The sequence below is a fragment of the Thunnus maccoyii genome, chromosome 5 (assembly GCF_910596095.1).
Source record: "Thunnus maccoyii chromosome 5, fThuMac1.1, whole genome shotgun sequence".
Classification (NCBI taxonomy): Eukaryota; Metazoa; Chordata; class Actinopteri; order Scombriformes; family Scombridae; genus Thunnus; species Thunnus maccoyii.
Window position 1 is genome coordinate 5,723,771 of NC_056537.1, and position 25,303 is coordinate 5,749,073.

Genomic DNA, 25,303 nt, shown 5'->3' on the forward strand with positions numbered 1-25,303 from the left:
AACATTTTCTACAACCAAAAAATATGTTGAATACAGAAAAGTAAGATGTACATGGCTGAAGGTCTCTGGACAGCTCAGTTATGTGTACTGCTGGTAAGGTTTTGGCAGGGCCCCTTAGGGAACTATTAATGCAACTGTATATGATTATGTTTCAGACAAAGCCCTTCATCCACAAAGAAATTGTTCTCCCAGTTTGGTGTGAAAGAACCTGACTGACCTGACCTCAACCCCATCCAACTTCTTCTTTGGGATGAACTGGAATGAGCCAGACCTTAAAACCCAACATCAGTGTTGACCTCACTAATCCCTGCAGCCAGGTGCAAAAAAAAAAAAAAAAAATGTGGCGTAAAGCCTGAAACCAGAAGAGTGGAGGCTGTTGCAGCTGCAGATTCATGCCTGTGGTTTTGGAAGGAGATGACCAATAATTGCATAAGAGTGTAATGTTCCGGTGTCCACATATTTTTGGCCACATAGGGTATTAAGAAAAAGGGTGAGAGTCGGTATCTAAGAGATTGAGTCACAAACAAGACACAGGTGTACAAAAAAAAGACACAAACATGCAGAAATTCTCAAAATCTTAAGTTTTACTGGAAATATAGTTGATTGAACAAATACATTTATACATTTTTTGGACATTTGTGTCCCTTTTCCTATGAGTAAGAAACAGCTTTTTCTTAATTTACACTGTAAAAAAAAAAATCTGTTGTCACAGTTAACACATCAAGGCATTTCTCCACGGTACCTTAATTTTTTCTGCATTGCTTCTTTACAAAACTATCATTCAGTATGAAAGGAGCAACGTGCTCTTCCCTCAAACCAAAAGAAGAAAAAACATCAGGAGAGTCAATATCGTTTCCAGTTTCAGAGGGAAGTACAGATAAGAGTTAAAAAATGGTTGGTTTTTGCGTTTTATACAGCAGCAGCTCTGAAAATATATTCATTTCAAATAGAAAATGTACTTTTTTTTTTGATGAATTACTGCCTTCTCCCTATAATTTGTCAAGTATTATAGGCTGAAAAAAATTAAAAGTAAAAAGCGTAATTTGTTATCAGAGGTCATAATTCTACATCTACACTTAATTTTATGGAAGAATTGAAGAAACTGTTGTACAGCGTTCAATCATTCGACTGTTTTCCTTGCTGTGAAAGCTCTTGAGTACCTCAGGGTGTCTCTAAAGTGCATACAGATTGAAAAATAAGGGTATCAGAGTCATCGCTCGTTAGTGACGTCAGCCAATGACGTTACCGTTCCCGTTTCTATGTGTGTGTGTGTTGAAGTTACTGCAGGGTCAGACCACAGATACAGAAGTGAAGCCACTGTAGAAGTCTCTACTTTACCTTAATTCTCAAGAGTAATTTATACACGGATTATAAATCTAACAGCAATACAAGAAGGATATTTCTGCCTGAGGAAGACCTGTAAGTTGGTAGAAATGTCACTAATAAAATTAAAGGGAGCTTTGGTTCGATGTGCTGGTGATCCTTGTATTGCTATTTAATTGATTTTTGTATCCAGCACCACTTCCACTTCGTTTTTTTTTCAGATTTTTTATATATTACAGCATGTTAGCGGTGTTTTGATGCTTGATCTGCGGCTCATGTTGCATCAGTTTGTGGATAATATTATGTTTTGTTCCTGTCGTTAATGAGAGGTGAATATAATAATGATTAATAATAATAATAATAATGGTTTGTCTGCAGCTCATTAATGCTTCTCTTCCTGTTCAAAGACAAACAGTGATTCCTGCACTGAGACAATCAAATCCTAATTTTTACATCCTGTTCAGGTCACATTTGACTGATTTTTACATTAGACAGCAGTAGAAACACCATGAACATCATTCTGAAAGCCTGAAATTTTATGATTTTGTCTAAAGTGACCTAGAATATGCTAAATTATTTTGACTTGACTTTTTTTTTTTAGATTTTTGTCCAGCTGATAGACATTCTTGGTCCAGGTTGTGAATGTTTTTTGTGTAAAACCCTGAACTCTCTCTGCTCTCTGAAATCTGAATGAAGGATTAATCGCCCGTTTATTAATGACAGGTGAGGTATTTATGAACTAAAAATAGATTTGTAGCTCAGAGGTTTTAGTAGAGAGACTGATTATGAGTCGATGCTGTGAAGGTTTAGAACATGAACATGTTTGTAAAGGATTAAATACGCTTTGTTTTCCTCATCTACATGAAATATCGGCTTAGTATTAATTAGTATTAAAAGGCCAAAACTGATAGCAAAAGATAGAGCAAGTCATCAACTTACTTGTCTGTTTTTATTGTGCAACATTATCATTAACTAATTAGATTTGATCTGTGTTTACTAATTGATGCTCATAGTTACACTTTCTGTTTGTGCAGCAAATATGAGACATGAGATTTCTACAGCGGCTGCAGCTCAGTCTGAGTCAAACCATCTAAAGAACGGGAACGCTTCCACTTCACTTCCAACAAAACAGTTTTCTCAGCAAGTTAACCCTTGTATTTTAAAACAACAAAATATGCAAAAAAAAGGTTTTATATATTTCACGCTTTTTCAAAGCAAATACAGATTTTTTTTTGGACCTCAGGAGAAAAAAAGAAGAAGCCCTTATACAGTTTGTCCAGCACCAAAAGGCACTCGAAATGCTTTTCAATAACAATAAGTGTCCAGTTTGAGGCCAGGTGGAGTCTGTTATGTGCTTCACTAACATTTGAGTTGTTTTACTTATAGCCATCATGTTTTTTTTTTTATAAGTGGTCCCTTCTTCATGGAGCTTCAGAGGTCTTCCTGCTGCACGTACATATATACTGCATCGGTATATTCATATTTTTCTAATTTAATGACAGATTTTCACCTCACAGCTTCAATTTGTACAGTTTTCGTGCAGCTACCATGAAATTTCAATTCACCTACATACCAATGCTTTTTTTATGCAACGTCCAAACCCACAGCTACAGTATCTTGTACTGTACTGTTGAAGGTTTTACACATGATTTGAAGTTTTATTGCCCTCACATTTTGCACTGTACATACCTGATTTATATTCATGAAGAATTTAATACTAAAGATTTATACGCAGTTGGCTGTTACAATCCAAATTATTACAGATACTTTCTGTTATAAGTGAGCTGCTGTTATGAGTGAGTCATTACCTTTATTAGTCTGGATTTCTGTCAGTAAATTAGCTCCGTAGCTCAGCCTCGTTCTGTGACAGTAACATGTTCAGCTGAGTGTGCAGCCAGACGCTCTTTGCTGTGTTTTTATTGTGTGTCGTGCTTTATTGCATGTTTACAGTACAATATACTGTATGTGTATGTGAAGAAGTGTGTGTGTGTTAGATGATTATATGGATCCAAATTGTTCCAGTGATGGAAAACCTGACTTAAATGTGTTCACTTTGCTTTTAAAATGTTTTCCTACAAAAATAAGTTGGGATTTCAGTGTTGAATCAAACTGTTGTTGTGTGTGTGTGTGTGTGTGTGTGTGTGTCTGTGTGTGTGTGTGTGTGTATCTGGCCGGTTATTAGAGTCGGGTGTCGTGGACTTCGTCCTCAGCTTCTTCTGGCAGGGATGAGATCTTGGCGGTCTGCGGCGCCGCCCTCTTGCTGGAGTTGAGGCGGTGAAGCGTTGGGAAGAGGCGGAGCCTGTCGGCGGGGCTCATGGCCTGTTTCAGGTGACTCGTCTCGTTCAGAAGCTTCTGGATGGAGTCGTAGCTTTTCATGGAGCTGCCCTCGATCATCTGGACAAGCAGGAGGGAGCAGAAATCACGTCTGATGTGTTTATCTGAGCTTCTTTCAAATTATGATGTTTCATATATTTTAAAAAAAAAGCTGTGTGGAGACTTTTGCTTCAGTTTTGTAAACACTGTGTGTGTGTTACCTCCTGTTTTGTACAGAAGCAAACCTTTTCTTGTCAATACTGAACTACATTAGATCCACTCTCCAACCACAGTCAACAACAAACACTCAGCTGGTGTGTGTGAATGTGTGTGTGTGTGTGTGTGTGTGTGTGTGTGCATTTGTCATCAGTAAGATGAAATGAAATCTGAAATTTTCTGTTGGAGACAAACGTTGGCTTTTGGTAAAGAATAACTGCAGTCACTTCAGACAGTTTTAATTGATAAACTGACAGTTCTTTCTGTCTTTCAGTCTTTTTTTCTATCTTTCTTCCTTTCTTTTAGTCTTTCTGTTGCTTCCCTTTCTGTCTTTCTGTCTTTCTTTCTGTCTTAAGTCACAGTAGCTGCTCCTAATCTGAGGTCACTTCCCTCATGTTACTCTCACGCCATCTGTTGTTCCAACACAAACCCCCATTACCTACATGCAAACACACACTCCAGCACACGTGTGCACCCAACACAGTCTACCGTAAGGGAATGATGTTCAGGCCAAGTTGAGTTTCATGAGCTTCTCCAAAACACCTGAGCTTTTAAAATGTGGATGAAAATCAGTAAAAAAATGTAAATTTCATCCAGAACTCACCAGGAATGATTGGCACTCCAGCAGCGGCTCCACTCTGTGCTCTGATAGGATGACGGTGCAGCCGGAGAAAACCTGCTTCAATGTCTTCCTCAGGACCTGCAACGTTCTGTTCACAAACAAACAAATGCACACACACACACACATACCATCATCATCATCATCATCATCATCATCATCATCAAAGGCCATCTCTCTCCACTGCTAATACATTAGCTTAGCGTTCCATTCCTGTCGAGGGAGGTTGTTGAGGCTGACATGAAAGAGCGGGCGGCGTTCGGCCTCGGGTCAAACTAGATTGCTCATTATAGGCTTCATTTACCATCATGACCCCCCTTCTGCAGAAACGCTTACATGCAAACACACTCCCACGTACAGTAGGTCAGAATTACTGAAAGCACTCTAGATTGTCTCCATATGCAGTGACGGGAACACCGCACATGTTGGATTTGGGTGGCTGCTGCTGCTGCTGCTGCTGCTGCTGCTGCTGTGACCTCACAATGCAGGACATCACACACACACAAAGGAAATACACATAAAAGTGAGGAGAAAACAAGATACTTGCAAGTATTGTGTGTGTGTCTGATATATCTTATTCCTGTGTCGTAGACCTCATCTTAAAAACCTTTCAGTCAGAACTACTCTCTGGAGACTGCAGAATGTAATCGCTGTTAATAGTCTTTGGATTGGTTTCTAAACAAACTACCGTGACTGTAGTCTTTGTGGCGCAGGAACACGTCACCCGGTGCAGCGGTGTGGCTCGCTGACGTGTTTTTAATAGTTTTTGGACGACGACGGAGCTCTGCAGCACAGAGGAACAAGATATATCAGAGGTTTGGATACACACACACACAATACTTGTAAGCCAAACCACCTCTACACATGAGATTTGAAAAATATTTGATTATTTTCTCAAGAATCAGATTTTAAGCACCTTTTTTTTTTTATTTCTGAAGTTTTAATTTGAACTACTTTCTACTGGAAAAACCCCTATCCATATGAAAACTACCAGCTTGTCCTGTTAGCAGAAATCTCATAACCTGAACAAATAAATCCAAAACTATCTACATAGATGCCACGGTAGAGGTAAGTGAAAATTTGTTTTGTAGTTTGAGTGAACTGACCCTTCAAACAGGACGTATGCATACAGCAGTCAGCAGGATTTAGCTACGCAGAGGCTTCCTCTGTCTATACAGCCTGAATGAATGTATACAGTGAGCAAAACAAGTCACCAGCAGAGGTACATTTTCAACCCAATTTAGGAATACACTAATTTCTGAAGCACCATAATTATATAATATTTTAGGACAGAGGTCAGACAGAGTAACCTCTTGTTGCCACATACACTCATAACACACATATGTTAGTGTTCCTACTGACATGGGGTCGAGGTAGGCGGAGGGTTCGTCCAGCAGCAGGATGCGGGCCTTGCTGAGGATGGAGCGGGCGAGACACATCAGCTGTTTGTGTCCGTTGCTCAACACGTTGCCTCCGTCTTCCAGCTGGAAGTCCAGCTTGTCCGGGAACTGCTCGATCACCGACTTCAGACCCACCTGAGGACGCAAAGGACGGATATTACTCACTGACTGCTGATTTTTTGCTGTGGATTATCATTTCAGAGGTCATTCATAAATAAGTTTCTATGAAAGGGGCATCAAACCTGAGAACAGTTTCTCTTCTACTGACTATGCTGCTGATAGAAAAATCTGTACATTGTGTACCATGTATGGTTATATATATATATATTAGATTGCAGGATCACAAGGGTAAAAGTGGGACAAAGTCATATGGATATCATGTGGAAGGGAGAGCTCTGTAAAGCTTTGTCTAGGTCTGGTAGGAATCTGTAAACAACTAAAGGTGCCTCCCAAGGGCATCAAGGCCATCGATATATACCAGTGAATTTCTTTTCTTCTGCAGAATTCTCCATGGAGACTCTGCAGACTCTCTGTGTCTGTCACATATGTTCTGTTTGAATTAAAGAGACGCCGCTTGACTTCAACAAACCTCAGTCTATTGATAATTTATCTATCAGCTGCTTATTTCTTATAAGCTGATTCTGACACAGCAGGACCAAGCGGCAACCTCCGGGGCTGTAAAATGAAGCCAATGCGGAAGTGCCAAAAACTGCAGTTCCTTGAATGACCACTTGAGGCTCCAAAAGCAAGTCAATCCCCATAGACCTCCATGTTAAAATGCCAAAACATGTTTACAGCCTGGTACAAAAAACAGGTTTTGGTCTCTAAAGCTAATTTCCTCTTTCATGACAACTGTACGGGGGTGAATTTTTTTATAACTCACCAGTTTAAATTTTATTAAGCCGTAAAGTTGGCTGCTTTGAGTGACAGGTCCGCCAGCCGCTAGGTGGCTAGTTTCAGCCATTCGGCCCGCCTCTTTGCCCATTTTTGATTGGCTGGGAGTTAGGCGGAGTCACGTACTGCCAAGATGGCGACGGCCAGAGCGGCTCGCTTTGAGCTTCAGAACCGCTCTTCAGAAACCAACGGGTGACGTCACGGTAACTACGTCCATATTTTTATACAGTCTATGAGCAGGACATGGCTGATATCATTTTAGTTCTCAAGAGTGACATGTTACTCAGAAACATCTTATTTTTCATACACTTCCTGTGCTGAAATAAACATCTTTATATGTTGTTTTTTCTGTAAGTTTATTTGTATTATTTTTAACTGCATATTAAATGTTCAAATTCAATGACACCTTGGTCGCATAACAACTGAAATGCATTAAAATAGCAGCAGGGTGGTCTCTACCTCAACTACATGACACAAGATAAAAACTTCTCAGTTTTCTCTCTGTATTGATCCCAGGAGACAAACCAAGGCAGGAAACTGGCTAATTCACCCAAAATTGAACGCCATTACATCTATATAACTAATAACATGGGAAACATGTCTGGTAGAATGGAGTACTTCACCAATGAAGACCAAAATTACAGCAGCACAGAAGGGAAAAAGGGGAAATTGAGTCTCACCTCCTCGGCTACCCTCCACAGCTCGTCATCGCTGTAACGTCCATGTGGGTCCAGGTTCATCCGGAAAGTGCCGGTCAAAATAAACACTTTCTGTTCAATACGGAACAGAGGAAACATTTAAATGACACAATAAACTTGACATTACACGTCTAGCCCACATGATAACAATCGTTTGGATCGTTTACAGCAGTGGTGCTTTTATATTTTCAGGCTTTTATATTTTGAACTCAGTCAGTCTCACAGTTTGGTCGTTGAACATGTTCATGTTCATATGTTTTGGATCTAATAAATTTAAGATCTTTATAATAAAAGAAGAGGTGATGTCATCTGCAAATAGTGACACAGTCTCAAAGAATAACAAGCTACTGCAAGCAATCTGTGGCTAGTTTAGAGGTAAAGTTTAAAGTAAATAAATTCAAAACAAATTAATATCTTCAAATTTGAATTAAGTAAAAGACAATTTAACTTTTTTTTGTTAAAATAACAATTATTTTAGTTTTACTTGATCATTTTAACCCAACCATCATCTTTACCACAGCATTGTCACATCTAGGGATGGGCATGATTTATCGATGATCGATAATTGATCGTTAAGAATTTTTTGTTTTCCTTTTTGTTTTGTTTTCTGTTTAACAGCTTAACTGCCTTGTATAAGAGGACTGGTGTTGGTCTATAATTTCTTCTTGGAATAAAGATTTAACTGAGGAAAAACACACTTTCTTTAATATTTTCTGCCATAGGCATTTTTAATACAAATAAAAAAAAGATTGATGATAATTGATCGTTAATTTTCCCGATGATCGATTAAGGAAATTTCTTCAAATGCCCATCCCTAGTCACATCATTAAACATCATTATTGTTTAACAGTGATGTGTGACAGACAGATGATGTCATCTTGCTGATTACTGCTGATAGAGACGCCTGATTATGTGTCGTTCTGGAGTCACATGATCGAACCAAGTATCCGCTCGTTGTAACTGAGGCTCCTTTTAGATGCAACACAATCAGATTATCTACAGTTAGAGTCTTGTTTCGAATCCCCACGAGGAGACTGTTCTCACCTAAAGTGTGACAACATTCGTCGTTTGTTCAAGCACTTTAACGACCCCGTTTTCCTGACAAGCGACCTCTTGTGGTTAAGAGATTAAATGATTTGTCGATTTACAGACAATTATCTGCAACTATTTTGATTATGGATTCATTGTTTCAGTTTTATTCGTTTTCAAATCCTTTTTTCTTTTGACAAAAGTCTTTTCATGAATGAAAATGATACAAACTGCAGAACGGTCCAGTCACACCCAAAATGATGCAGGACTAAATTGTAGTATTGATGGCGCTAAAACAACCATCTAAATTTCACAATTTCCAATGTTTGAAAATCCCATTATATGGGAATCACCTGAGTAGGATTTAACTAGACTAGCTATACTTTCACCTGTCTATATTTTGACAGCTGTCATTAAATTTGAACCGACATTATTTAGAGTGCTTTACTAAATAAAGCAGCTCAGCAGTCATAGACGTACCTGCGGCACCACTCCGAAGGCCTTCCTCCACGTGTGCAGGGAGACGGAGCTCCATGAGACACCGTCAATGGAGATTTCTCCATCAGTGGAGGCGAGACGCAGCAGAGCGGACAACAGGGTGCTCTTCCCTGAACCCGTCCTGCCCAGTAGACCAATCTACACACACACACACACACACACACACACACACACACACACACAACCAGAAGACACACATTTTACTCAGCTAAAAATATGAACTAATTTCTATCTTATCAGTTCATTTAAGAAAGCTTAATTAATTCATTCACCATTTTCTGCATGTATGTATCTAGATATGCATCTATATAATCATGATTACATACAGTGTATGCTGTATATACACATAATGCACAGTATGCAGCACATACTGTATAGTTAGTTAAGTAGAGTATACTCATGACTTTGTGAAATGAACTGCTGCCTTGAGGTATTTAAGAGTCTAAAAGCTCTCTGTCAGTTCTTCTGCAGGCTGGTGGCAACAATTAACCCAGTTATCAGCGGGCCACACAGCAGCTAATGGGACGAGGCTAAAGTACTAACACTTACTGAGCTCTGCTGTCCTCCACGATTCATTACGAGGAGCTCATACTAAGTACAATTACTGCCAGAAGCAGAGACAGAGAGACAGAGAGAGTGGTCAAATATTACACTTGTTCTCTCTTTTCACTGAAAGCAATTTGGACACTACTAACTGAGTTCCTCTGCCCTAATTTAAAAGCATGAGGCATTTAAATGAAAGGGAGACATTACAGCTCTGAGCGTATGTGTGAGTTTGAAAAAAAAAAAGGTCTTTCAGCAGTTGTCACTGATTTTACTGTTCTGACTTTAATATTATCTTTTATTTTTTCATTGTATAATGTCGTGGATTGTTTTGTCTATATTGCTGTGTTGTCTGTGTTTTGCCTTCGTTTGCACCTTGGCCCCAGAGAGAAGTAACATTTTGTTCAACTGTAATGAACTATAACAAATACTTGATACTTGATTCCCTACCCAAATTCTTCTAATTAGCAACTTAAACAAATAATAACGAGCCAATAGTAAACATGTCACCACACACGCTTGTTAACGAGTTCATCACCCAGCTATAATCTCTCTATAACACTGCAAGGATCATTTTCCTGCAGCACCCCTCTTGGTCCAGTTAGCCGGTGCTAACAAGCATCACCTTGCCATGTTTCATAATCTCACACAATCTTTACCCATCACCCAGGACTCACACTCTGTCCCCCGTCCACAGAGAAGGAGATGTCGCTGAGGATGGCGCGTCCGGCCTCGGTGTATTTGACGGTGAGACCCTGGACGTCCATCTGGCCGCGGTTCGGCCAGCAGTCGCGGGCGTGAGGGTTGTCGATGACGAGGTCAGGGCCTCCTTTACCGCCGTGTTTCCCCGGCAGCAGCTCCTCAGATGGCAGGTCGATGAACTTGAAGACTCGATCCACTGAACGCATCTGGGACGGGAATAAGAAGAGAGACAAGGTGAGGTGAGTTGTGGGTCATCTGGGGGTTCAATTGTACGGACGCGACCCTACTTCCTACTTGATTTATTACCTCAGTAAACAGTTTCCTAATAGATTTATGGTCTCAATCGCTAGTTTCAAGTCTTCTCCAGTACATCATGATGTTCATTTTGTTAATTATGGTCCCATTTAGAATAAAACAGACGATAAAGCAGGGGATGCTGTAGGGTGAGGCTACATTGTGATTGACGTTGGTTAGATAACGTAATCATGGCATAACCCCAGACTCACACAGCGTAGGCGTAACCATAGCTGTTGCTGTTTCAGTGTGTTTTCAGTTCATTAAAGTTAATTGTAACATTTTGGTTGCCTAAAAAAGTCTTGTTCAGCATTTGGTTCTACTAAAAGACCCTCTGAGGAGTCAGATGTTCAGTTTTTCTGGTAAGTACATTTTGTTTTTTGCTAGCAAAAATTAGCATTAGCATTATCACAGTTAACCATAGATTGTAAATGCACTGTGCTAACAAAGCTAGCAGCTAGCATTAGGGTCAGCTCCACCCTCTCGTCCATATATGGTCACTTCTGGCTCCAGAAATCCAAGATGGCGACGGTCAAAATGCAAACTCGAGGCTTCAAAACAGTCAAAACAGGAGTTGACAAACCAATGAGTGACATCACAGTGGCTACATCCATTATCTTTTACAGTCTGCAGTCGGCTATGTATCTAATTGTGTATTGCTTGTAAATATAATATAGTTTTTACTTGTTTATTTCTTCCTTTTTATGTCTTCCTTCCTTTATTTCTTCCTTCAGTGTGGCTTTTATGTACTTTGTTCCATTTTATTTCCAATTTTATTATGTTACTCTATTCACATTTTTAGTATTTTAATACTAAATAAATACATTTTCTGGCTACAACTGCATTTCATTGTGCAATCCTGTATTGTATAATGACAATAAAACTGAACCTTGAAACTTGTATATTTATATTTCTTTTGTAAGTATCTTCAGACTGAATTGTTGTACTAAACAACATGAAACCTATGTTAACACTAAGTTAACATTTCAAACTAGCTACATGTAGACACCTATAGTGTTAGTTAAGCTCAAGCAATGTACTTGTACTTGAGAAGAATATTTTAATAGCTACACTTCCCATCCAGTGTAAGTATTATTCACAGGGAGTCACAACACATTAATGAGCTTTTCTCTCGCTCATAAGAATATGAGTCACACTGTGAAGATCAGCGCCAACTCCCCCAAACACACACCAGCACCACTGCGGTGAACGTGTTTGTGTGTGTGTGTGTGTGTATGTGAACGTACTGAACAAAATGTCCTGCGCTGTGATAAGCTCTGTCAGTTCAACAAACCAAAATGTGTCGGAAATCAGCCGCCGACATGACAAACACTGGTTCATAAGAGCCTCACACACGTCTTCGACAGAAATAACAGCTTGCAGCAACATACCTGCTGCGTCCCTGTTCTCCATTTTACTCCTTGTCTTGTACAATCAGAGGGAGTCAGCTTTTGATTGTGCTCACATGGAATATAGTCAGATACCATTTAAAGACTCTAAAGCGGTTCAGATCTCCCCCTGGTCCATCAAACTGATTTTCAACTACTGCACTTGGCGTCAAGAGCTGACTAACAACAGGTGTTACACTGGTGTAACACCTGTTTGTGACCCTGCATTTTCTTGTCATCTGTTGTTTCACATCAGCTGTTGTCTTCTGATGATCTGTAGTGAACTAGTAGAGAATAGCATAGTAATGTCACCAAAACACTTTGTAACTCTATATATGGAGGGCAAACTCTGAACTCATATGAAATATGGGGGAGTTATGAGATATTACATTGCAAAAAAGGTCTAAATCCCAAATGTTCTGATTCCTGGTACATCTAGTTTGATTGGGTGTTTGGCACAACAGGGGGAAGAACTGAGTAAAGCGTAGGTTTCACATTATCTCACCCGATATCTACACAGCCAGCGTAGTGAAAGCAAAGATGTCAGCAGAGCAGCAGTAGCTGCTGAGTGTCCTCTGGAAACACTTCCGTTGTGTTGTCTGTAACGAGTTGTGTTGTTTGTGTTTGCGGCGTGTTTCTGTAATGAGTTGTGTTGTCTGAATTTGCAGCACATTGTCTAAATGCTGCACATATGTTGTCCAATTGATGAAGATGTTTTTCTTAACTTGCTTTGCGTGTTTTGTCTATTTGCACGTGTTTTCCTGAAGTTGCAGCGTGTTGAGCTCTGAGCTCTTTTTAATCGTTGTAAACTGAGCATCATTTTTCAGCTCTGGGAACTTGTAATCTGCATTTTTCACAAACATTTTACAGACTAAATTAATCAAAAAAAAAAAAATGATGGATTAATTCATAAAAAATTAATTAGTTGCAGTTCCTGGTTGAATTACAAGGCATTTGGCAATTACAAGAAAGCTGTTGCAGAGGAGCGGCTCCCTGGCCAGCAGCGGAGGGTCTGAGATGTGTCCGGTTTGGTTCGGTGTGTAGATCAGAAAGAAACACATACATGCTCCGCAAAAAAACCTTCTCGAATGTGCGTGTGTTTGAGACACTCTTGACCGGCCACTGGCGATGTGGTATTTTAATGCAAGTCAGATCTTACTACTGCGATGCGTATGATGGTAGCTGTGCGTGTGTGTGTGTGTGTGTGTGTGTGTGGACCACATACCAGTCCGTCTACTGTGATGCTGGTGATGACAGCCCATTGGAAAGTCCCCAGGATGAGCATGGCCAGGGCCACGATGATGCCTACCTCACCTGGTTTGTCCTCTGCAGAACACACACACAAACATACACACACACACACACACACACACACACACACACACACACACACACAATCATCATTACTGTCTATTCAAATATGCTCTCTCAGATGTCAGAGCAGCACTCAGGTACGGCAACTCTGCCATTGGCTTCATTGGAAACTAATGAGCTGTGAAATGACCCTTTAATCTGCTCTCATCATAAACACGCAGGCAATGACGCAACAACACGTGTTGTGTGTGTGTGTGTGTGTGTGTGTGTGTGTGTTTCCCATTCATTTAATTAAAAACACACACGCGCGCTTCCTTTTGTACATGACATTTTATCCGGTGGCATTCCAACAGTTGATCAGTTTTCACAGACAAACTGTTCTGTTATGATCTTGTTATCTGACTCTACACACTGTAACACACAGATAAGACTGAAGCTTCTTCACTCGATAGGACCAGCGGAAATAATAAAGTGTTTACTGACAAAATGAGCAGTCTATCTGCAGTGGGTTGATAAGGTTCTTGATCAATACCGGTGACACACGATTACTTTGCCACCTGATTAGATCACTTGTTTTTTTTGTTTTTTGCTCATTTTGCTCTGTTTAGGAACAACAATCCTCAACAGTCCTTCAGCTGCGCTACTACACACACTTCATCCTCGAGCCAAAGCAAAGAAATGATGAAGCAGAATTAGTATTAGCACTGATAGATGCCCAAAAGAAGTGAATACCACCATAAAATCACTTTTATTGTGTTTGCTTTAGTAATGACCGTGATGTAGGCTGCTGTCGACTGTCGGACGTGGACGCAAACGGCAACGAAATGCGACACTGCTCTGCTACAAATGATAACAGGCTACACCATACCAGCACACGGCCTCGAGGGGGCAGCGTTTAGATACACACTGGTCACAACATAACAGTATGTCGCTCGTGTGTGTAATAGTACAACTGATAGCAATACCTAAGCAAAAAAAAGGTGCAGTTTTTTTTTTTAAAGATGCAGTTTATTTATTTATTTATTTATTTTTTGATTGGCCATCCCCACGTGATCGACGCATGAGTCTTATATTACATCTTCATGTCTTATTTTATTGCTACCTATCTTGCTAAAGGGCACTGATAAAAGTTTGTATCGCTATAATTATGCTTAGCCAGATATTAATCAAATATGTCTTCTCCAATGTGGTAACCAGCAAGGATCTGATCACAAGTTATGTTCTCTAAACCCAACAGCCTCTTGTTTCCAGAGTATTTAAGCACTTCCTCCCAAGCATCCGTCCAACTGAATGACTTTGAGTTATTGATGGTTAAGGTTAAAACTACTGATGGAGTTTTGGTCTGTCGGTGTTACTGAAGGAGGTGGGATTTATGTGTAGGTCTCATTCCCTTACAGTGCTCTTGCTTACTGAGGATCGCCACAATCACAGCTCATGTAGTTTTCTCAACTTAAAGGACCAGTGTGTTAGATTTAGTGGCATCTAGCAGTGAGGCTGCAGATTGCAACCAACTGAATACCCCTCCCCCTCACCTTCCAAGTGTGTAGGAGAACCTATGGTGGCCTAAAAACTCATAAAAACTGTGAAAGGTCCTCTCTAGAGCCAGTTTTGTTTGTCCATTCTGGGCTACTGTAGGAACATGGCAGGCTCTGTAAAAAAGGCTCATTCTAAGGTAACAAAAACACCACAATTCTTATTTTCATGGGATTATACACCAATCAAAACATACTGATGAATATTATATTCCATTTCTGCCAAGTCCGTTCCGCTAGATGCCACTAAATTCTGCACACTGCACCTTTAAGCTAATTTGTAGATTGTTTTGGTTTCGTGGGCTCAGCTTTTGAGATATCCACTGCTGAAACTTCTCCGTAAATCTCAATATGAAGGTGAAAAAAAATAAGTTTGTGTCACTAAAAGCACTGAAAAATAACATTTGACAAAAACTCAAAAGTATTGTTTTACCAGAATCAGTGTCCCAGATACTTGGAAGAAAGATAATATGTTAATATGAGGCAAACATGGCTAGAAACCACCCTACAGGTAAGAGAGTTTTTTTAGTTTTAGTGAGGTGACTAAATCCATTCTCAATCCATTATGGGTTGTGAAAAACCATCAGTTGTTGAAATTGTACCACCTCCATAGTAAACTACTTACATGGTGCAAAAGCTATTAAAAAGTACTTTTCTTAGCACCTGAAATCCTTACATTTACCCTGAGAACGCTGTAATCTACGCTACATCCAAACATTCATATGTCAACCCACGACCATCCCGTCACTCACGGTTGGTTCCCACAGCGATGAAGGCGGCGGCACTGAAGAACAAGACGAAGATCATGTCACAGCGGAACAGGAACCATCGCAGAGCAGACAGGTAGTGGAACCAGGTGGCCGTGTGAGTGTTTAGAGCCTTGTGGAAGAGCGTCTCGAAGTAGGTCTGACGGCCGAACGCCCGAATCGTCCACAAACCCTTCAGTGAGATGATGAGGTGGGAGAAGATTGGACTACGAGCTGCAGGAGAGGAAACGGGACACATAAAAGATAATAGGGTTTGAATACAGCAATTAAACTAATGACATTAGTGCATTAGACTTCAAAATGTCCTTGATAATACGAGCTGACAACTTATTAAACACTAAAGAGCATTTAGTTTATAGTGGTAATTATCTCCCATCTGTTACAGTACAATTTGTGACACACATCTGCCTTTGATAAACACTTCCTTGTATTAATCATCCACTGCATTCCCCCCCCCCATGCATCAGTGCTTAAAAATGGAGTCATTGTTGGGTTTTTTTTAAATTCATCTTTCTATTTGAAGCAACTCTGACCAGGAAGGAATTTAAATGTGAGGAAGGAAACATTATTTGTCATTTGTGCAGAATAACACAATGAAATGCTTAAGATGTACCGTCCTGAGCCTTGAGGATCTTAAGGATTTCCTTGTACAGATGACTTGTTATTCCGCACAAATGACCAATAAAGTCAAACTTGACTCAGCAGCAAACAGGTGAGACAGTTGTCTGCAGTGTGTTCATGATGAAACTGGCAGCAGGGAAACCCCACAAACAACACAGGAATGAAACTGAAAAATCATTTTGTCATCTGAGCGCTTTGGTTAACTCTTTTGAAAGTATTTTTTGTTCTAAATACGTTCTTTTTGGCAAGAAAGAGTCACTTTATAATAATTCTCTTCAGCTGGAAAAACCAAACAAAAAGCATTCTTAAAAATATTTGTTGAGTGACTAATGTACTTAATTTCCCCTGCAGTTTGTCTGACACGCTGCTTGTGACATGAGAGAGAGAGAGCAACACCAGGATGGGGCTGGAGGAAATCCCAGCTCAGCTCATCTCTCTGACCCGGACATGCTCTCGGCAGCTCCGGAAAGACCTCCCTGTCTTCACTGAAACACACATTCTGTGGTACAACTGAGAGCGGAGCAGGGAAGTCCAAAAATCACAGAGCAGCATCTTCGTCAGCAGTCCAGTGACCTGTTTACTCATCCTTTGACTGCTCTGTGGACCACCATATTATAGCTTTGAAATATAAATTAAAGGAATGATTTTCAGATAGCTCGCACGCTGCACTAGAATTTACTGCACCATGGCGACGTTTCAAGCACACCTGCTCTTCATCAGACTCAAAATATTTGTATATAATCAGGTCCCACAGATCTTAATTTCAATTTACCTGATTATATCACATAAAGTTGGTATATATTTTTGTCCAAAGCAACTTAAATTAATTGAACTTTTTGCAGGAACAAGAGCTAGATGTCATCAAAGGTGATGACTGCATACACACACACTGTCAACAGTATTCACTGGAAATACTTTCTACTGAAAAAATAGTTCCTATGAAAACTATTGACAGTGTGAGCTGTCGATTATCCATTGAAACAAAGACATCGTTTCTGGAAAGATGTTTCTGGAAAGATGTTGCCTTTGAATCATTTTGGATGCAATTTTTCAACATTTACAACCACAAACAAAATCCCATTCATGCATACACTGTACATGGATCTAAGAGATGAACATCTTTGCAAATAAAAACAAACTATCTGCATTGCCAGATGCCACTAAAAATATGTTTTTTTTCCACTTTTTTGAGGTGAACTGACCAGGCAAGGAATCAAGCATTAAAAAACATTGTAGAGATACAGACTTTAGTGGCCATATGAAAGACACTAGCACTGATTTTGGTGGTTTGAACCAACTGGTCAAAGCAGCTTCTGCACCACCTTCATCTCATCAATGTCAGCAGACGGTTTCTGCAAAACATCACTTATTACAAGACTCTCACTTGAGGAGTAGGTCTAATACTGTAGTTAAAGAACTGTCCTGCAAATGTAGTCACAGCCTAATAAATATCTACTAAAAGCCCTCACAATAATGCAGCAGTTAATAAAATGTTATTCTCTCCTGATTGTGAACATCACTGCACTGTTCAGGTTCTACTAAAGCACTTAATAACATATTTACTGACAGTATACTGCCCCAAATCTTTACCGATGTCAAGAGGAGCTCAAACAAGCAAAAACAGTAATCTAGTGTCTAAAAAAAATACTAAAGAGATACTAAACGCTTTTGCACTGGTGTACAGCTGTTATTTTATTCGCCCTGCCTCACATCCTTCATCTGTCCCCGTCCCTTTGAGGCAGCCCATCCATCCTCCCCTTCAGCTCTTCCTCTGTCATGTTTTTGTTCTTCAGCATGAGCGCTGACCCCTTGGCCCCGGACCATCCACCAGCTCTGCCTGCAGACGGGCAGTTGTGGTGATTGTCACGTCTGCCGCCCGAATTTCACTTCCTCTGTTCGTTCTATTGGTTTTCCTCTCATGTTTTCACTTTTACTCCTCCTGAATCTTTACCTGTTTGGTCATTGTACTCTTGCTGCTTTCGCCCCTGTCTGTTCTCATCCTTCATGATGTTGCGAATTAAAGAGAAATAAGAATGTAAAATTTATCTGATCTGTATAAAATGGATTTTACTATATATTACATTTAAAATACTATTTCAAGCTGTTTTAAATACATTGTAAACACATATAATAAAAATGTATACATAATGCATTTTTAGGCAATATTATATATTGCTCTTTTTTATATTTATATATTTTCTTTGGATTTACAGACTGCAAATGTATATTTTCCCTTTGTATGAGGACAGTCTCCCTACTCAATACACTAGTTTCCATGTAATGCTATGATGCAACACATCCTCTTCTTTGCTTGGTCTTTCTGGTACTTGGTTACGTCTCTTCAGAGGGACAGAGAGGAGACATTAGGCTACATAGAAGCTGTTCATTCAGCAAAAGTATAAATCTGTGCAGTTGAATATTTACACAGTTTAACACAGGAGCTTCCTGGTTGCATAGAAGTCTAGGATGCTGACCATATTAACTGCACAATTCCCCCTAGAAATACATAAAACTCTACACTGGCACACATACACAGTGTCTCCTCCACTCTCACCTTCAGCCTCAAGTAGTTTGAGTTGCTGTCCAGTTCGTAGAAAGTACTTCCTGAGGACAACAAAGATGACAGCCAACGGGATGGCGGCGATGAAGATGTACGGCCGTATGATGGACACAGTGAAGATGGCACCTGTGACAATCAATGTCAACTGGTTTGAGGGAAAAGAAAGAAAGAAAAAAAACAAATCAGACCTGAGATAAACAGCAGCAAATAATCCTGAGTGTGGGTGTAAATAGCCGACACCTCTTGTCCATGAAGTGTCTTGGTATCCTGCTTTTGAAATTCAATCCTCACTAAATAGGTGGCATTTGTCAAAAATTGTTGACATTAAACATCCAAACCAGTATTTTCAGAGGTAAGGCACAAGGCAGCTATACTATTAAAGGTTCACAATGTGTCACGTCTGTCTGAAAACAATAGTCAGGTGCCCATATGAACATTTACAAAGGTTTTGCTTGCTATAACTATTACTCCTGTTCATACTGGCCTTCAAGGGATCCCTTCCTAATGCCCCTCTAATGTAAGTGGTGCGGGACAAAATCCACAGTCCTTGTTTTGTGCAAAAAGATATTCCAAAGTTTATCTGAAGCTAATATGAAGCTTCAGTCGTCCAAATTAGTTAAATCAAGTAGATATCTTCCAATGTTAAAGCCTTTTTATGACAAATTTCCCTCTTTTTGTTACTATCCTTCAACTGCAGCTCAACAGGGAAACACAAGAGGGTATTTTGCACTTTAATACTGAAAGATATCCACTTGACTTGACTAATTTGGACGACTGAAGCCTCATATTAGCTTCAGATAAACTTTTGAATACATTTGTGCACAAAATTATGACTATGGATTTTGTCCCCCATCACTTATATTAGGAAGGGATCTTTTAATGGCCATTATAAACAGGTGGAATAATTACAGCACGTAAAACCTCTTTAAATCTTCATAGGGACACTCAACTGTTGTTTTAAAACATACTGGAAAAATTGTGAACAAAAATGAAATATTTTGGGTTATAAGCACAATATTGTATTGACACATTTGTTGGTTAAATACCTGTATGAGGTCAAACAGCACCAGAGGCAGCATGTCATCTATGGTGGCCATATCCTTGGTGAATCTGTTCATGATCCGGCCTGACAGAAAACAAACAAGAGAAACATTAGGAAAAACTGCAGCATTGTTGTGAACGACTTAAGTTAATATGGCATTCAATGAGACTTAACAGATGATGTGCTTAAGAGATGAAGAAGTGCAACAACATGCCAAACAGAAAGCCCTGAAAAATATTGAGAAAATAAAAACAGCAAAGCACCTGTCTTCATAGTGTTGAGCAGAGCCATGGGGGCCCGAAGTACAGAAGTCAACATCTGTTCGTGCAGTCTTTTGGAAACCGTGAGTAACGTGTGCACTAGTGGGAGACCCCTGAAGAATCCTAAAGCCAGCACGCTCTCTGATGTGGCCACATAGATGTAGATGATGTAGTAAGCGCTGGTCGGTGTGACGATTACGGCTAGGTGGACCGGGGGCGCCGAAGAGTTGGGGTGCTGCTCATCGATGTAGTTGGGTGATGAGGGGTTGGCGCCATCCCTCCAGATCTCACTGACAGAACAGAGAGAGGATTTAGAATGAAACACGACAATTTTAGTGTGAAAACAGACACAAAATGTCACTCGTTAAAACTCTTGAATCTTTGACATAACAGTTCCCCAGACTGTATGACTGTTTTATATATCACACTGCTCACCAATACATAATCTGAAACTTAGAAAAGCATAAATCCAATGTTTAAAAGTACTGATTCCTCAGGAAAAATAAAGAATTAGACATTTGAAACCATTTAAACATATGTTTAACATACTATATAACATATGTACATCTAAAATATATTGTATTGTTCAGGAGTTATGCTGTGTCTCAAATCGCATACTTCTGTACATACACTTAACATTTTGAGCGCATAAGTGCGTTCACACTGAGAAGTATGGGTAATGCAGTGCACTGTGAGTACCCAGATGTTGCACTCAAAACGGAGTGTGGAACTATGGACACTTCTCGCCCTCAATGGTCGCCATCTTGGCTACGTAGCGGAAGGGGAGGGACCACTTTTCAAACTAGAAATGGCGGCCGAGTATGTTGTAACTACGGTGAACATCGCCACATTATACAAATGTAAGTTATACATGTGTTTTTTTAGCTAGTATGTTTTTTGGGTTAATTTAGCAGTCTGTAATGATTTGGTAGTGCGAACGATAACGCGAATGCTAACGCTAGCTAATGCTAATTTGTGATCGTCATTTCCGGTAAGTACACAACGGCCGTGTTTGATTTGAGACAACACTACCCTGTCAAAATTTGTGCACTACGCCAGTAATATATAGTGTACTACATGAAAGTGTACTAACAGAAGTATGTGATTTGAGACAGAGCTTTAGTCTTATAGAAGAGAAAAAATAACTCTGGAACTGTGTAATAAGAATTACTTCTAAAAAATCATCCTTATTAAACATCCTCAATATGTTAAAAACGACTTTATCCACATACTTAATGATCTATTTCATGACAATATTAAGTGTTTCAATCAGGGATAATGCAGTGACTGCATACGGGGTCTTTCATGCTGCTCTGGTGACTGATTTCAGGACAAACTGGATCAACACAACTAACGTCTTCTGCTGTTTTAATCACAGTATCTCAAGGAAAATGAAACATGACACTTACTCAGTTATGAGGAAAATGCCGATGACTGAACCAGCAACCTGTTAGTGGAAAGGAAAAGAACAGAAATATTTATTAAATAAATTAAATCTATAAAAAATAAATCAAAACTTAAATAAACGGTAGCGGTTTTACCTCAATGACAAAGACAAAGATGATGAACATGAGGACATAGACTAAGCTCCTGTTGGTGGTGATGTAGCGTAGGTAAGTGCTCCATGAGGTAGTTTCAAAGATGTTCTCACGTTCATCTGCGAAGCATTGCTGTGGAGAAACAGAATTGCTCTTTTACACCTATAATCAATTCCACAGTACGTCTAGCTAAAGTTTGATTTAAGACAAAGTCAAGTAAATGTTGAGGTGTTCACAAGATCTTGAAAATGAGGTCTGATTCTTCTAAAAGCCTAAACGTAAGACTTGTATCCATCCATGTTCTCTAATGTGAAAAGGATTTAACAAAACATTACACTGAAAAGCTCTACCTCCATGTCTTCTTCATCAATTTCCTCACTAATGTCATAAACGCTGTCCTTGGACAGGCGACGGGCGTAAATGTCCAGCTCGGACGCCAGGTCGCACTGTGGCGTGATGGACAGCTTTTTTCTGAAGGATGACTGCATCTGCTGCTCTCTGCGCTCATGGCCCTGAGCGTTGGTGATGAACGCCAGGACGGATTGGCGCCGCTGCCCGTTGAGATGTTGCAACCCATGGTGGTACAGGTTCCCTCTGGGGAGCACCTCCTCTACTTGATCGTCCTCGGGTACCACCGAGAATTTCCTCTCAGAAAGTTCACGAACCCCGTCCTCTATCGTCGTGGACTGGGGATTATTTGTAGTCTGTTGGGAGTTCCCAATGAAGGAGAACTTGCGGGCAGCTGCCAGGGGACTGAGTATGAGTGACTGCTTGCGTTTTTCTGGGTAGCCATCACCTCCAGGATGACCTTGGGATCCAGGGACAATTATTGGAGGCGGCGGCTGGCGGAAAGACTGGCGGATGGGCTCCGGACCTCGGAAACCGGCGGTTTCATCAATGGAGACTCTGCGGAGAGTTTCCGTGAGGATGGAGCTGCGCCGCTCTGCGTTGATGTTGTCGTAAGCTTCCATGCCGAGGAGGAGGGAGCTGAAGTCGGGCCGCTGGGCCTGCAGCTCTGAGAAGGTGCCGTAGAAGTAACAGTCTCCGTTGTGCAGCAGAAGGATTTTGTCTGCTCGTTTGAGATGATCCAACTTGCTGGTGACCACAATTCGAGTCTTTGAGCCCATCAGTTTACAGACACATCTAAGTAGTGACACAAAAAAATTTGATTGTAAAGAAATATTAGAAGTCTAGTTATCTTAAACACATTAGTTTTTCTTAAAACAAGCCCACAAACAATGGCTGTTCATTTAAAAAAAAACAAGCTACTGTATGTGTTTACTGTGTCCACAAGGGTCATTCAACATAATCACAATGAGTAATTTTGGCTGCTTCTCAAGTCTGAAAGACTTCCAAAGTCCACATGTCATCAAAGGATAATTCCCTATCGCTCGACTACAAAAAAAAAAAAAAAAAAAACATTTCCTGAGAAAGTTAAAGTGTAATGAAGCAGCCGTAACTCACCCCAGTCAATCTGAGTGTGTCTGAGACAACAAGTGATAACCTTGACCTTAAACTCAACCTTAGCTGAACCACCCCCACCCTTCCACATGAAAGACTCTCTGTTGGAATACTCACTTCTCAAAGATCTCTTTCTCTGTCACTATGTCCAAGTGGGTGAAAGGTGCATCCAGCAGGTAAAGGTCTGCATCTTTATACACAGCCCTGGAGGTAGAAAACACACAAGAGAGAATGTGTGAGAAGTCATTATATACAGTATACTGAGAAAACAACAAGGTAAGAGAAAAACAGAACATAGCCAGAGGTATAAATGAGGAAGTCCCTGAGGGCATATATCACTTCCAGTGAATATTAACCATGATGGCTGAAGCCAAACACCAATGAGAGGAGGCAAATTGATGCCAGGACACTAAACTGAATAAATAATGCATGGGAATACGAGAGTGTCTGACTGTTGTGATCTGAACAGAGATTTAATGGAGTAATAAACCTGTATTGAGGCTGTAGAGAGCATTTGTCATTAAAACAAGACCATAAAATACATCAGTTATGATAGGTGATAGTTATCAGTTCTTGTAGGTTATCATTATGTACAGTAAGAGCTCAGTTTTTTACATTGTTAGGAACCAGTACTGTAACTTTCAGCATTGCCAAATCAAGTTTAGTAGACGTTTTTATTGGCTAACAGGGAATGGAGCCTCTATCCTTAGTTTATGGCCCTGAAGTAGATTTCTTCAATTGCATTTGTTGTCAGCTGTGATTGCAGGCCTCTAACCCTGATCAAGGTTGCGGAAGTGAATGTGTTGGTTTTTATGGAAGAAAAAATTCTGTTTGATGTATTATTCAGCTCTCTTTGATCTACCCACTGTAGAGAAGCTGATGTTTTTAACCTTGAACTCCCTCTTAAACTACAAAAGGAATTCAATTCCCATTCCTCATTGAGCCGTAACATACCAGAGATCCCAGTAAACAAATTGCTGATCTCTGAAAAACCACCAAACAACTCATAGTAGCTACATTTAGTTCTTCAGAGCACTTCCTCGATTGGAGATAAGACTCAAATCTTTACTCTTTTTTCTAAATCGTTCTATTTTTGTTCACTGCAAAAAAAAACAAAAACACTGTCAACATTAGACTATAATTAGAATTAATCAGCAGAGGTGGTGTGTGTTGACAGATGGTGAATAAGACATGTTGAAAGACGCTCAGGTGTGACAGGAAGTACCTGGCCAGGCCGAGGCGTGCCCTTTGACCGCCGCTGAGCGTCACTCCTCCTTCGACAAGGAGCGTCTTGTCTTTCTCGGGCAGCAAGGCGAAGTCCTAGAGAGAGAAAAACTAGATGTCAGCGGGTCAAACGCATGCATACAAACAGTAGTCACCTGTTGAACAAGTAACAACAGCAAGAAAAACACTGTGATACCTGAGTTTGACAAAATGGCAAAAGCATCACGAAGACAATGACGACAATCAATTGTTGATGACAGGAAAATAACACATTAGCCTCTATTTGCTTTTCTATGGTTGTGTATCAAAGTAAAACTGATCACTTCACCCTCTCTTTTCAGCTCTTCGTTTGTTTTCAATGTGGCAACAAAGGTATTTAATCTTATCATTTTTGCATTCGTTGCATATTTTACTGCCTAAGAATGCCAATTAAATGCCTGAAGTGCTTGATGTACTACCAGTGTGCTAACTGCTACAGTGAATGAAACTAGGTCAGTGGTTTGCAGATATACTTGATGCTTAAATTCATCTACTAATTCTGATAACTTTGGAATGAAAACAACATTTATATTTGGGCCACTAGGAATAAAGGTTGATGGTCTTAAAGCAATAGTTATTTAAATTTTACAATATGTTTGACAAATGCAAGGCCGCTACATTGAAACCGCAAAAAAAAAAGCTTCTGCGTGATGAGTTTTTATCACTTGAATGGTCAAAGCGTGACATGTACTGTATAGTCTACTGTTCACAGTAGACTATACTGTCCCCTTTGCGTTGTATGAGGGCTTGATGTCCTTGCACCATGTCCTTGTGCAGAAGTTCACACTATATTAAGTTAACCTAGTCTCTTTTTTTTTGTTAATAAGGGGGCAGAAAATGTGTTAAAGTACCCATTTCACGTTTTATTTAATGAGGTATTATATGTTCATAGATCAGTTTTGTAAGACAGTGATTGGGTGATTCTGTAAAATGTGCTCTAGGAAAGGAAATGCAAAGAGTTTTTTTGTCCACCTTTGTACACCTGCAGCATAAATGTTGTCACCATGCAGCCAACACAAAATACTCAC

General features: G+C 40.0%; 1 protein-coding gene across 7 annotated transcripts in view; it reads right to left on the reverse strand.

The window, feature by feature from the left end:
- Positions 1 to 566: 566 nt before the first annotated feature.
- Positions 567 to 25,303, reverse strand: part of cftr (CF transmembrane conductance regulator) — a 50,321-nt gene continuing 25,584 nt past the window's right edge. For all 7 annotated transcript variants that reach the window (XM_042411116.1, XM_042411114.1, XM_042411113.1 and 4 more), the window contains 16 exons: positions 24,238 to 24,332; positions 23,130 to 23,216; positions 21,902 to 22,694; positions 21,555 to 21,683; positions 21,423 to 21,460; positions 20,017 to 20,303; positions 19,758 to 19,837; positions 18,706 to 18,856; positions 15,516 to 15,743; positions 13,143 to 13,243; positions 10,211 to 10,441; positions 8,973 to 9,128; positions 7,446 to 7,535; positions 5,834 to 6,006; positions 4,457 to 4,562; positions 567 to 3,717 (listed from right to left, as the gene is read on the reverse strand). In XM_042411116.1, the coding sequence (XP_042267050.1) occupies positions 3,502 to 3,717; positions 4,457 to 4,562; positions 5,834 to 6,006; positions 7,446 to 7,535; positions 8,973 to 9,128; positions 10,211 to 10,441; positions 13,143 to 13,243; positions 15,516 to 15,743; positions 18,706 to 18,856; positions 19,758 to 19,837; positions 20,017 to 20,303; positions 21,423 to 21,460; positions 21,555 to 21,683; positions 21,902 to 22,694; positions 23,130 to 23,216; positions 24,238 to 24,332 (2,961 nt within the window). In that variant the 3' untranslated portion in view covers positions 567 to 3,501. The remainder of the gene's footprint in view (positions 3,718 to 4,456; positions 4,563 to 5,833; positions 6,007 to 7,445; positions 7,536 to 8,972; positions 9,129 to 10,210; positions 10,442 to 13,142; positions 13,244 to 15,515; positions 15,744 to 18,705; positions 18,857 to 19,757; positions 19,838 to 20,016; positions 20,304 to 21,422; positions 21,461 to 21,554; positions 21,684 to 21,901; positions 22,695 to 23,129; positions 23,217 to 24,237; positions 24,333 to 25,303) is intronic.